Below are 12,773 nucleotides of genomic sequence, written 5' to 3'. Positions count from 1 at the left end.
TCGATAGCTTTATAGGAGTTCGTTACTTAGTCAGTGTTACAAGGGTTACTCGATTAATATTATTGGAGTTACACTATCAGTGTTATTTATTGGAGTTACTCGATCAGCTGAGGTTACTTAGTCATAGTTATAGGGGTTACTTTGTAATTTTACAGGCGGTCACAAGCCAGACACAAGGCACACTAAGGCCTTGTTTGGCAAATGGCTGTTGGAGGTTGGCTGTTGGCTGGTTCGCTTGGCTTGTTTGACCAGTTGGAATGTTTGGCTGTTTATAATGGTTTTTGAAATTGGTTGTTTAAGTTGGCTGTTTATAAAAGTGTTTCGTAAATTAATTGTTGGTTGTTGACTGATTATTAGATAATTTGTGGGCCAACAAGCCAAAAGCCAACAAAAAAGCTACTCAAAGCAACTTTTTCATTTTGGCTTAAAAGCCAACTTTTTCGCTGACTAAAAAGCCAATTACCAAACACATTTTTTGGCTGTTTGACCACCTAAAAAAGCCAAAAGCCAAAAGCTAACAAAAAAGCCATTAAAAAGCCAATTACCAAACATGGCTTAGTAGAAGGTTCAAATAACAAAAGACATTTCAAAATTTGAAGAAAGCTCGAATAGAGCTAAGGGTCCTAAATTCCTAATTCAAGGTATAATATGAACTGATCTTCATTCAAGGTAAGGGGTTTTACCAAAAAAAAATGTCAAGAAAAAAAAATAAATTAACGACTACTATTGTTGACCCCTTTTCGTTTAAAAAACAAGTTGTATCCCTTTCATAATTAACGTGTCACTTTATGTAATTATGTATACACTTCAATACTTGTGTATATATAATGGGCTATTGCTTGCAATACTGGATGCCATAAACAGAACAAAAGTCAGAAACAAAAGAGAGACAGCATGAATTGGAACAAGTCAAAGTGTCTTAAAATTTGCCAAAGTAATTTGCTAGATTATGTTCTATTTATCAAGATTAAGAGGGAATTATCATCCGTCAATAATCATTCTTTTTTGTTGTTCTTGACAAATTTCCTTTGGCGTCCGTCTTCAGCTGTAGAAATTCAAACCGATGGAAGTTGTACGAAGAAGATTGATATGTTATGGTTAGAAATAAGGTGTTATGACTGCGTACGAATAAGGGACAAACTGAAAGACGTGATTTATAGCTTATTAGCTCTATTCGATCGTCCTACTTGGGCTACTGTTATGCTCCGGGACTTGTCTAAATCTAACCACAAAGTTTGCAGACTCTTCTTTGCAAGAATATTTGCAAATGATTGGAGGAAACACTTGGTATTCGTTTCTGAATTGACCTTCTACACCTACAAGTTATCTTCATCGGCATCTTGTAAGTTTCCTAGCACCTTCGTTGAATTCCTATTTTTAAGATGTCTTTATACTGGTTGTTTAAAATATGGCTACCATATTATTATCTTAATGATAAAACAAAACTTCCTTCGTGTTTTTTTAAGTGTTATACTTCTCATTTTCGACTTTTTTTTAAAGTGTTACGCTTCCTTTTTTGGCTAAAAGCTACATTAAACTATTATATCTCTCTCCTCTCACGGTCCCCACCCAAAACCACTACTACTTTTTTTTATTATATCTTTCCTTTGACATTCATTATTTTTCAATAAACTATTAACCTCACTATCTTTCTTTTACAATTTTTTAATACTCCAACTATCCCACTTACCTCTTATTTTATTTAAGTCAATTAAATTGCCTAAAACTATATACCGGTCAAACTGTAACACTTACAAAAACACGCAGGGAGTAATATGTTCGTCTATTTTTTTTTTCTTTACATTATAATATGAAGACAATTAGACTTTTAATATCTACAATAAGAATATTATTTTTGAATATCATAATCCAGCATTAAAAAAATATATATTTTTCGAGAAATTACAAATTAAAAATAAAAATTACATAAATTAAACCAAAAATTGAATAAATTAAAATTGTTGATGATATTCTTATGTACCAAAAATAAAGAAATATGCTTTATAATTTGAGAAAAGGAAAAATTATCAAAAATAATACAAATTTTGAGCAGTCCGCTAAAAAATAGTCAATATTTTAATTATTTCTGAATAATACAAACTTTAAGGGACATCTGCTTTAGACGAGTTATTTTACCTACAACTTATTTGACCGATTAATTTTTTAAATTATGACATTTTAAAAAAAATAATACAATAACATGTATTCCATATAACATGATCAACAAGTAACTAACCAATTTTAACTTATTTAAAACGGATACCCCTCAAAGTTTGTATTATTCGGAAATAATTAAAAGATTGACTAATTTTTACGCACCGCTCAAAGTTTGTATTATTTTTGACCTTTTTTCCGAAAAGAAAATAAATCAATTATGGACTACATAATCATTAAAGTATATGTGGTAATTATATTTCAAACAACCATTATTATAAAATATTCATAACTCTTTCGCGCTTTATTTATAAATGTTTGTAACACTTTGGACTTTGCATTTTTCATCTGTTTTTGAAATGTTTACTGTTGATTCCATTTTAGCATGGGTTCATTGTTAGTGTGAAGATTTATATTTGTTACTCTTCCATATCACTAGCCCCACTCGCAAATATTCTTTACTTTATATCGTATTCATTCCCAAAAATGTTACTTTAATTTATTTTAGAAAATTTTGACATTTGCTACCAGCAAAAGCACCTTGCTTCACATTTACTATATGTTGAATTTTTTCTTTTTTTAATTTTACTACCACCCAAATCCCAAAATTATAGATATCACTACCTGTTGCTTTATGTCGTTACTGTTTTCGGTAGTGGGGCCCAACCACCGTCCAACCACCTCATTGCCGCCTTCCAGCAACCCTAGTCACCTCACTGCCACCGCTCCATCTTTAGCTACCATCATTGCCACCGTGGCACCGTCCAACCTCCCTTTCCCCATCAACGCTGCCATGAAACCTCACTGCCAACCCCCTCCTCTCCCCGACAACCGGCTAACCCTTTCCCCTGGACGTCGCTAAGCCTCTCCCCTGGTGACTACCACTACTACATCCCCCATCCATCCCCAAAGCAGCCATCAATTTTTCTCTCTCCTTTGGTACGACCCCAGCCACCGCGATGCACACTGTCGCCTTTCCTCCTTATCCCTAACCACAATCCCGAAGCCCACGAAAACCTAGATTAACCCATCTCGTACCTCTAAAACCTCCAAATCATTCCTCCTCCACTCTCAAAAATCCTGATTCGGGGCTGGGCGAGGAGAAATCGGGAGGTTTCAAGGGTAGGGAAGGGGTTATATTAGGATTTCTTGGAGGGAAAGGCATTTAGGGGCTAGGGCAGAGCAGCGGTGTCGCACAAGGGATTCTGGTGTGTCGGCCGTGGTCTGGGGTTTTCTGGCGGTGAGAGAACGACGTTTGGGCACGGCACGGGGGAGGGGGGGAGGTGGCTGACGAGGATAGGAGTTGGCTGGGAATGTTTTTTTAAGTTTTTTTTTTTTAAATTAAATTATTATTTAATGAAATAATGGGTCCCACTTAACGTAATCTTAACGGATTCCGTTAAGTGGTAGCAATATCTTTAACTTTGGGGTTTGGGTGGTGGTATGATAAAATAAAATAAAAATTAAACCGTTAGTAAATGTGAAGCAAGGTGCTTTCGCTGGTAGCAAATGTCAAATTTTCCTTTATTTTACAAATTTTATGAGCAATTTAATTTCTAGTGTACAAGTATTTACGATTGTCACTTAGGAGTATTATTTATGATTGTAGGAGGATTTTAGAGTATAGTGGTAGCATGACATGATGATTATTCACATGTCTTGTATTTTTGTTTTGTAAGAAACCTTGGCGAAGTAGGTGGGGAACTCACCTTGTGATTTAAGCCACACCAAATACATTTGCTGGGAGTAAGTGAATTCTCTTACCTCACACTATATCCTCTACTTTCTAGCACTGATTACCTGCATTGTTAGACTTAATTAATCTGTGGGAGATGCTAATTCCATTGGATCATTCATCCTACCCACGAAAAAAATAGTAATAAATGACTTTCATGGACCCATAATCAAAAGACAACTTTGGGTAAATTTTCTCATGCTTATCTAAAAAGGTCTAGGTTAAAATTTATACATAGTATATAGATCTAGACGATTAAGTTGTCTTAAACCAACACATGGTAGAGTTGAAGACATGCAATACAACTTTTTTTTTTTTTTTTGAAAAGTAAGATACAGGAAAATTAGGAACGTCTTGTCGTAAGACTGTAACCTAATTTATCGAAAAGTAAAAAATAAGAAAATTTGCTATCGGTAAAGGGGTCAATTTTTTTGATGGGTCGGGATAGAATAGCCTAGAGAGTCAACATAATCTACTGTTCGATTTCCTTCACGATAGATATCCTGAGATTCAAAAGCTGAGAAAGACTCCAGAATCCTTTTGATGTCATCCATGAGCAGATGCAGCCTTTAAAGGAACCAGAATTTTCACTATAAAATGTTAATAACACTTAGATTATCTCCTTCAATAAAAATATGGGAGATGTTATGGTCTCTTGCTAAAATTAGACCATTACAAAGAACAATAGCTTCAGCCAAAAATGGCCGGGTAAGAACCCAAATTATTAGTGCAACGAGCTATGTGGTTACCTAGGTGTTCACGAAGGACCACACCAGCCGTTGCCGAGTTATGTAAAGTAGAGCCATCAAAGTTTAGTTTACAAAACCTAGAGGCGGAGGAGACCAAGAAATAAAAGAAGGGGTAGGAGGGGAAGCATAGGAGTGAGCGGGAGGATCAGTAGAATGGAGATTATTCAAATGAGAACGGGCTAGCCATTCTTGAAAAAGGGTAAAAGCACCACGAAAAATGGTATCAACGACAGGGTTAAAATTCATAAAGATAATAGCATTTTGACATTTTCAAATGCTCCAGAATAGAAGGGCTATATTTGAAATATCCCTTAGAGAAGAAGCTTTAAGAGAGTGTAAAAGGTCATGGACTGACGAAGAAGAGACAAGGGAGCCGACCCAGTTATGCACAACCATAGAAGACCAAAAATCTCTAATAAAAGGGCACGAAAGAAAAAGTTGGTCTTGAGATTGAGGAAGGAAGTTACAAAGGGCATAAATGGGAGAGACATCAATAATGATGTCTAATAGGAAGACAATTTAGGAGAATTTGCCATAAAAAAATCATAATTTTGGGAAGGATATCAAATTTCCAAATCCATTGAAATTACCATTTAAGGGGTAAGATAGAAGGAGAGTGAGCTAACCAAGTTGCAATTTTGACCGAAAATTGTCCATCCTTAGAAATTCCCCAACAAAATTCATCTGGAACAGGGGAGGAAGGAAGAGGAATACCTCGAATGAGGTGAGCAAGATCATGTGGGAGACAAGATTGCAAGAGGGAAACATTCCATGAATTGTAATCAGTGATAAACATATCTACGGTAATATCAATATTGGAAATTGTATCCGGGTCCAAATCTAATAATGCTATGATATTAGTGTCAGCGCACCAAATGTCTACTAAAAGAGGATAGAGGAACCATTACCAACTTTCAACGGAGTCCTCTAATTAAGAGAGCTCGTGTTTGTAGTAATTTTTTCCAAATCCAATAGTCTTTAGACTAAGAACGGTAAGTCAAAAAATGGGGTTGTCTAAGATATTTTGCCGTAACCGATTGAACTGAAAAGTTGGTAGGATCGTAAGAATTTTCCATCCTAACTTAGCTAAGAAAGCAGAATTAACAGCATCATATTTACGCAAGCCTAAACCACCTTGACTTTTAGGTTGACAAATAGTATCCCAAGCAACCATAGACATACCTGCCTTAGACGGAGATTGCTTCCAAAAGAAATCACGATTAATTTTGTCTAGAGAAGAGGTAACAGGATACGGTACATAAGATGTAGTCATGGCATTAGAGGGGATAGTCTTAAGATGACTTTGAATTAAAATCACCTTGCAAGCTGTAGAAACCAAATTTGTGGTCCAGGAATTCATTTTATGATCAGCTTTAGCAATAAGATGCTGAAAATTATCTTTAGTATAATGTGACGAGGTAAAGAAAACCCCTAAATATCGACCAAGAAATGATTTAGGGGATATATTAAAGAAACACGCTAAAGAAGATTTAGAATTATTAGATACATATTTAGAAAAAATAATAGAAGACATATTAAAATTAATAAGCTAACCAGATAACATGGACAATTCATCCAAAGCATTTCGAAGAGTAGACACAAGTGTAGAAGTGACCTTACAAAATAGAAGACTATCATCCGCAAAGAGTAAGCAAGGTATATTAGGCGCTACTTGTGCAATTTTAACCCCGAGGCCTAAGGATTTTTTTATTAAGAAGTAATAATTATTTTGTCAATACTTCCATACATATAACAAAAAGGGTCGTGTAGTGGAAAAAGGATCTCCTTGTCGTAACCCCCTAGAAGGTTTAATGAGAGCAGTGGTGACATTGTTGACAATAGGAAAATAAGACACAGTGGTAACACAAGCTTTAATCCAATTAATCCAAGTAGCATTAAAGCCAAAGGCGGACAGCGTAGCCCATAAAAAATCTCATTCAATGCAATCATAGGCCTTTTCCATATCTAGTTTCAGAGCTAGCCAACCTATTTTACTTTTGGACTTAATGAATATGTATAGAATTTAATGACCTAACAAAATATTATCCTGAATAGGATGATTTGGGGAAAAATCATTTTGGTGAGAGCCTACGATCTTCTTTAAATAAGGTTTCAATCTAACAACCAAAATTTTGGAGATTGTTGTATAAAGTACATATACTAATGGGTCTATACTTACGAGCCTTCGAGGGCAAGTGGACTTTAGGAATTAACGTGATAATATTATGATTTACTTCCTTAAGAAAAATACCATTGTACAAAAAACCTTTTATAGCTTTACAAATATCTTGACCAATTATGTTCCAATAAAATTAAAAAAATTTTAGGCCATAACCATCTTAACCAGGAGCTTTATAAGGAGACATGTTAAAAAAAGCAGCACGTATCTCATCATTTTGAGTTGCAAATTGTAATCTGGAGAAATGACCGGGTCAATCCAAAGTGAAGAAATGGTTTGATAAGGCTTATAACCAGATTTAAATCTATTAGAGAATTCAGTAAAGAAAGAGGTATGTAATATCGGATGGATTATCAACCCATTCCATTGATTATCATCATTTTGAAGACGATAAATTTGCTTTTTTTTTTTACTAGAGAGAACCTTAACTGATTCATGAAAAAATCTAGAGTTGTGGTCACCTTTAGTTAATCATAATTTTCTTGAATATTTACCCTAAAAAATTTTACCAAACAAAAGAATCTTTTCACACCTGCGAATCAACCGAATAAGGTATTGACGTACATGTGCATTATCCGGAAAAAGGTAGCAATTGAGATTCTACAGAATCAATTTTGATTGATTCAAACTTAGTTTAGCTTGCACATTACCATATTTATAATGATGCCAATGCTTTAAGTCTGTTTTAGCACGCTTCAATTTTTGTAATATGCAAAAGAAACGAGAGCCAGTATGACAGGTCTTCCAATTCTTAACGATAATATTCTTAGCTTCTACATCTGAAGTCCAGATATTCTAGAATCGAAATGAAGAAAGTCAGGGTGTCAAATTATTGTTAGTAACCAAAACAATAGGGAAATGATATGAAACAGAGAAGTTTTTATATAAGAGAGTAGCATCCGGATATAAAGAAGACCATTGAGAACTAACAAAGGAACGATCTAATCTTTCATAAATAAAGTGAGAGCGAAAAGGATGTCTATAGCTTGCCTAAACTGAGCAAAATGTTGGAGTCTAAAACATCTAGCAGGGGACAGGGGTTTCCATCTTGCTTATCATTAAGTAAATATAAGCCATTAAGATCCCCAATAATATGCCATGGTAGGGAAGAACACATAATTTTCTCACGAATTGGTCATTCTTAGTGCATATTTAAACATTTTTAATAGAGTATGTAGATATCTTTATTTTATTTTATTTTATTTACAAGAGTATGTTCATAATTTTTATATAGTTTGTTTTTCAAATTTTCATTTTGTATGATATGGGTCTGTAGATGGAATTTGTTAAATCCATCTAATTCAGTCAAAGTATCAATTAGTTATTTGCATTACATTAATTTGAATGGTAATTCTTATTAGTACAAAAATAGCCTTTTGGCCCATGCCATGCATAAGCTATATATAGGAATATTAAAAAAAAAAGAAAAAGAAAAAACCTAAACAATTTTTTGTCCCTTGGAATGAATAATCTCAAAGAATGTTTTAGGAAAGTTGTTGTAACTATTATGTGATTTAAAATCTATTAATTAATGAAAGTTGAGGAGCGGGGGAAGAAAATAATTACTTTGTATGTGAATTGAATAGGTGTTATAGTGGTTTTAATGTTAACATTTTAATTATTTCTCAATATGTTAGGATCATTATGGCAGCGGTGGGGGAGTCAAGAATTAGGGATCTATGGCTGCAATATTCAGGAATGTGGTGGTGGTGGAGGAAGAAACAGAAAATAAGAAGCAAAGAGTGATGGAGAAAGGGGTACAACGGCCATGCTAGCTAGGTAGTAAAACACTAGTGATGTTTAGCTCCTCACCTATATAATGGTAGTCTCTTAATGGTTATGACTTCATACATGTTGATAGTGGTTGCTTACCCTCAATTGTTCTTCTAAAGAAACATGTACTTGTATAAGATAAGGGAGAAAAATCAAAAGATTAAGCTTGTATGGCGAGTGGGTCGGAGTGTGTGGTTTTTTTGCGAATGGAATGAGTTAGTAAGGCTAAGAAAATAGTAAAGATTGGTGGGATGGGCTTTGTAGGGTTACCATAATAGGATAAAAGAATAAGAGGCTAATGTAAACAATGGACATAAGGTGTTTAGTGAAGTAAATTTTGACTTTAAAATTGGATAGATTGGTGGAATCGCTTTGGGTGTGTGGTGGTGAAGGAAAGGTTACAAGATTGGGGGGGGGGGGATAACGGTTTAATGAATGTTATGGTGGAAAGGAACCAATTTTTTAAGTAAAAAAAAAAAAGAGTTGTTGCACACACCTAATATTATAGCTGATGTTGTGGAGTACATTCGCTTCAGGCTATGTCGTGCCATGATTCAATAGGTAAGTTTCGACTTTAAATTTTCATTGCATGAATTTATTTATTTAGTTAATTACTTATTATTTTCTTAAACTAACATATACATGGTTGTTCTAGTTTTTCACAATTGTTCATTGTAACATGATTAGAAAATTAAGCTACAACATCTTGTAATTCACAAAATCATAATTGCCTTTAGTGACATGTAATAGACTCTCTTAGATTGGGATCTTATCTATTTCATTCTTTGTCAAAATTTATTTTTTATTTGAATTTTATTTCTAGGTCGTTTGATCTTTTTCAATCACTAATATTAGTAAATATAGTTGGGGTTGTGTCAGACCTGTGTGCCTTATGCTTGGCAAGATCCAACAAAAGGCTATGCCCACTTTGTACATGTCGAATAACAAAAATATTCAAAAAGCCAACTAGACTAGCCTTAATACACATTACACTTTGTTGTATATATAAATTAAATTGGTGTACTAGCATTCTTGTTTTGTATGGTGCGTTGTTGTGCTTATGTGAAAAAAATGTGAAACACTATAGGATCTACATACATAGTAGAAAGTTATAACTAAATAGGTCATTCCAAATAATGGTCTTATCTTTCTCTTCCTCATATTGGAGTATTTTAGGTTTTTCTTTCACTATAAAATAATTTAAATTTCTTCTAATTACTATAATTTGGTAAAAAAAAAGGTAACGAATAATTTTTTTAAAAAATAACATCCTTGACAACGTACATTTAGGTGATCTTGAAGCAAAACACAAGAACTCTACAAATGGATCGGATAATAAGTCTCCAAGCACTAATTTGTTGCTTCACCCAATAGGTAATTCCTTGTTTTAAAAATTAATTCCTCTAAATATCAGTTATTTTTACTATTTTCTTTTAATCCATCATATATTTAGTCGTAATAGTATATGACTATATGTAATTCAACATAAGACTCATGTTCAACAATATGTAGAATTATATAATATCAATACACTAATTACGTAGTATTAGTTAACAAATCAATATAATTTGATTCAATTAATTGAAAATCTTATTATTCATGCATGATATTTACTCAACATCTTTTTTTATTATGGGATTCAAACTGTCTTTTCAACAAGTGAAATTATTATTTCTTAAAACCTTTTTTTATTTTAGATATGTGAATGGGATTTATCCTTCCATCACTTTGGTACTTAACGTTTTGTAAATTGGCAGAGATACAACATAATAAAAGTATAACATTGAACATCAATAATGGAGCTGATCAAAAGAAGAAATGCCAAAATACTTCTGTAAACAAAGGCAAGGAAGTAAATTTTCTTAAACGTAAACGAGGGAAAGAAGAGAAAAAAGTGAGTTTAGATGACATAAATTCCTATATTTCTCGAAGTTTCACTCTTACAGAAGCTGCAGAATGCCTTAAAGGTACGTCATCTCATTTTTTTCCTCTTAAATTGGTTAGCTTGCACGTAATATCCTTCAACACTTACATGCATACTACTAATCATATATAATGTTCTTGACATTTATTGTTTGCACAAGAATTAAGGCTACATCACATTCTACTGGTCTAGGGATCAAATCACATAGGGCTCATTTATGGAAGTTTAAGCATTAAATGTTTCCTCTTTACATTTCCTACTGCCTAATGATGATTTTATATCAATATACTTTTCTAAGACTAATTCAATAGCTGTAAGAATTTTATTTACTAGTTTGCAACATTCTATATGAATTCTTACTTGGGAAAAATTATTTCAGTGAGCAGGTCTACCTTGAAGCGTAAGTGTAGGCAATTAGGAATTTCTCAATGGCAACCAAACAACAGAATAAAACGTTTTCGTCGTACTTCACAAAGTAAAAAGGTTTCCGAAATTTCTTCTAAACATGAAGTTGCAAGCCTAAAATCAATCTCTTCAACACTAGATGACGATGTTGTTAATCAGTGCATGCAAGCTCCATGTACAAGTAAAACGGAGCCGAAATTTCCATCTCAATCAAAAAAAGAAATCCTTGATTCAATCTCTCTAAGGCCGGATGATGTAAGTCAAAACAAAAGTGTTTATGGTACTCAAAGTGATGAAGGATTATTATCAAGACTTAAAGCTGCAACCCTAAACTCAATTGTTTCAATGAAAGATTTAAGCCAATACATGACAAAGTATGATACTCACAGGAGTGAAAAGGTAGCTCAATTTGGTTCTTCATCGCGAGATGTCAAACAATACAAATGTTTAAATCAGAATTTAAGTGATCATAGATCATTAGTACTATTTCCAATTACACACTCTCATGCATGTAATAGGACTACATCAGACACAAATAAAGGAAATACAATAACAGATGACAAATTGGTTGAATCCAATGAAGAGATTTTCGTGCATAGTTCGGCTATAGGCCAATATTCAAGCGTCTTCTCTCCACCACTACAACAAGCTCGTGTGCAAGATGGAATGACATCACTCATAAAGGCCACATACAAAGATGATATGGTAAGATTTCATTTTTCCTTCAAAGCAAATATTACGGGGCTTAAGAAAGAAGTGGCACGAAGACTAAATTTAAAGTTGGGAACCTTTAAAATGAAGTATTTGGATGATGAAGATGAGTGGACTTTACTTGCATCTGATTTAGACTGGCAGGAATTTATATACATTTCAAGATCATCAAGAAAAAATGCAGTTCGACTATTGGTCCAAGATATTCAAAGAGAGGAGGAAGATAAGGGTGACCTTGAGATTACATTATTGAAGTTATGAAATATATATTCAATTATTGGTTTTCATGCATGGTTGCATTCATGAACTTTATTGTGCTTCATACAAATTTATGAATAATTTATTATGTCATGCAAATGAAAGATATTTTCCAAGTTTTCTTTAAACCAGATATACATAGTATTATTATGAAAAATTTGTTAGAAAGGAAGATATATGTTCACTTATTTGTGAGGAAGAACCTTCTTCTATGTTCAAAGTGGTGAGGAAGGAAAGTCAATTTTCTTGTGATTAAGGGGGAATCTAGTTATATACTTTATTTCTCTGGCTGTAGCCTAACACGTGTGCGCATGTGACTTTAAAAATTGTCCTCCGATCCCTTAATATTTTCCCACGTGTTCCCTCCTTTCTCTATTTTATCCCCAAATTCTTCCCTAATGTGTTTTCCTTGTAATCATGGGTTCCAAACCTGACCTAAAACATTCTCTCCTAAATTTTTTGACCAAATTAATTCTATCTTTTTTTAATTAAGTAATTGTCGCATCAGGTAAGATCAAATATTTTGCATTTATGGTCTCCAATTTAATTTTAATTGAATTAGTTTTCGAATAATTAGGGGTTTAACACAATTCACTACTGTAAAACCGGGAAAAAATGCTTCGAAAACATAGGCAAATCTGCCGAAAAACGCCTTTGCGTCGGAGAAATGTCTGTCGTAAAACATTTTGTAGGAAATTTGACATTTTTTTATGGACATTCCGTTTGAATTCCATTTTCTAACGAAATTTTTAATGGGCTAGGTTCTGTCAAAGACTGATTGGGTCAATACTTTAAGTCCGTCAGAACATGTCAAGTTTTCGACGGATTAATTCCGTCGAAAATTTGAGATGCTTGTTTTCGTCAAAAAATTTCGACGGATGAAAA

The 12,773-nt window shown here is 33.6% G+C and overlaps 1 protein-coding gene across 2 annotated transcripts; it reads left to right on the top strand.

Annotated features, from left to right (window-relative positions):
• The first annotated feature begins 814 nt into the window (after positions 1–814).
• On the top strand, positions 815–12,159 carry LOC145640895 (protein NLP3-like). 2 transcript variants are annotated; one of them, XM_081692123.1, is made up of 4 exons: positions 815–1,342; positions 9,881–9,964; positions 10,348–10,557; positions 10,894–12,159. In XM_081692123.1, exons 1-4 carry the CDS (start codon positions 895–897, stop codon positions 11,889–11,891), a joined length of 1,740 nt encoding a protein of 579 aa, XP_081548249.1. In that variant the 5' UTR covers positions 815–894; the 3' UTR covers positions 11,892–12,159. The 2 variants fall into 2 exon arrangements, with proteins under 2 accessions (XP_081548249.1, XP_081548250.1); XM_081692124.1 differs by lacking the exon at positions 815–1,342 and adding an exon at positions 9,038–9,151.
• The last annotated feature ends 614 nt before the right edge of the window (positions 12,160–12,773 follow it).

The sequence above is a fragment of the Chenopodium album genome, chromosome 7, assembly GCF_948465745.1.
Source record: "Chenopodium album chromosome 7, dcCheAlbu1.1, whole genome shotgun sequence".
NCBI lineage: Eukaryota > Viridiplantae > Streptophyta > Magnoliopsida > Caryophyllales > Amaranthaceae > Chenopodium > Chenopodium album.
The sequence above is the reverse complement of the archived record's forward strand: the minus strand, read 5'-3'. Positions and strand labels throughout refer to the sequence as shown.

Bases quoted from the DNA above. Each gene is read 5' to 3' on its own strand.
- LOC145640895 (XM_081692123.1), top strand. From the start codon at position 895: ATGAATTGGAACAAGTCAAAGTGTCTTAAAATTTGCCAAAGTAATTTG. The intron at 1,343-9,880 runs GTAAGTTTCCTA...ACGTACATTTAG, and splicing joins GTTATCTTCATCGGCATCTT to GTGATCTTGAAGCAAAACAC. The intron at 10,558-10,893 runs GTACGTCATCTC...AAATTATTTCAG, and splicing joins AGCTGCAGAATGCCTTAAAG to TGAGCAGGTCTACCTTGAAG.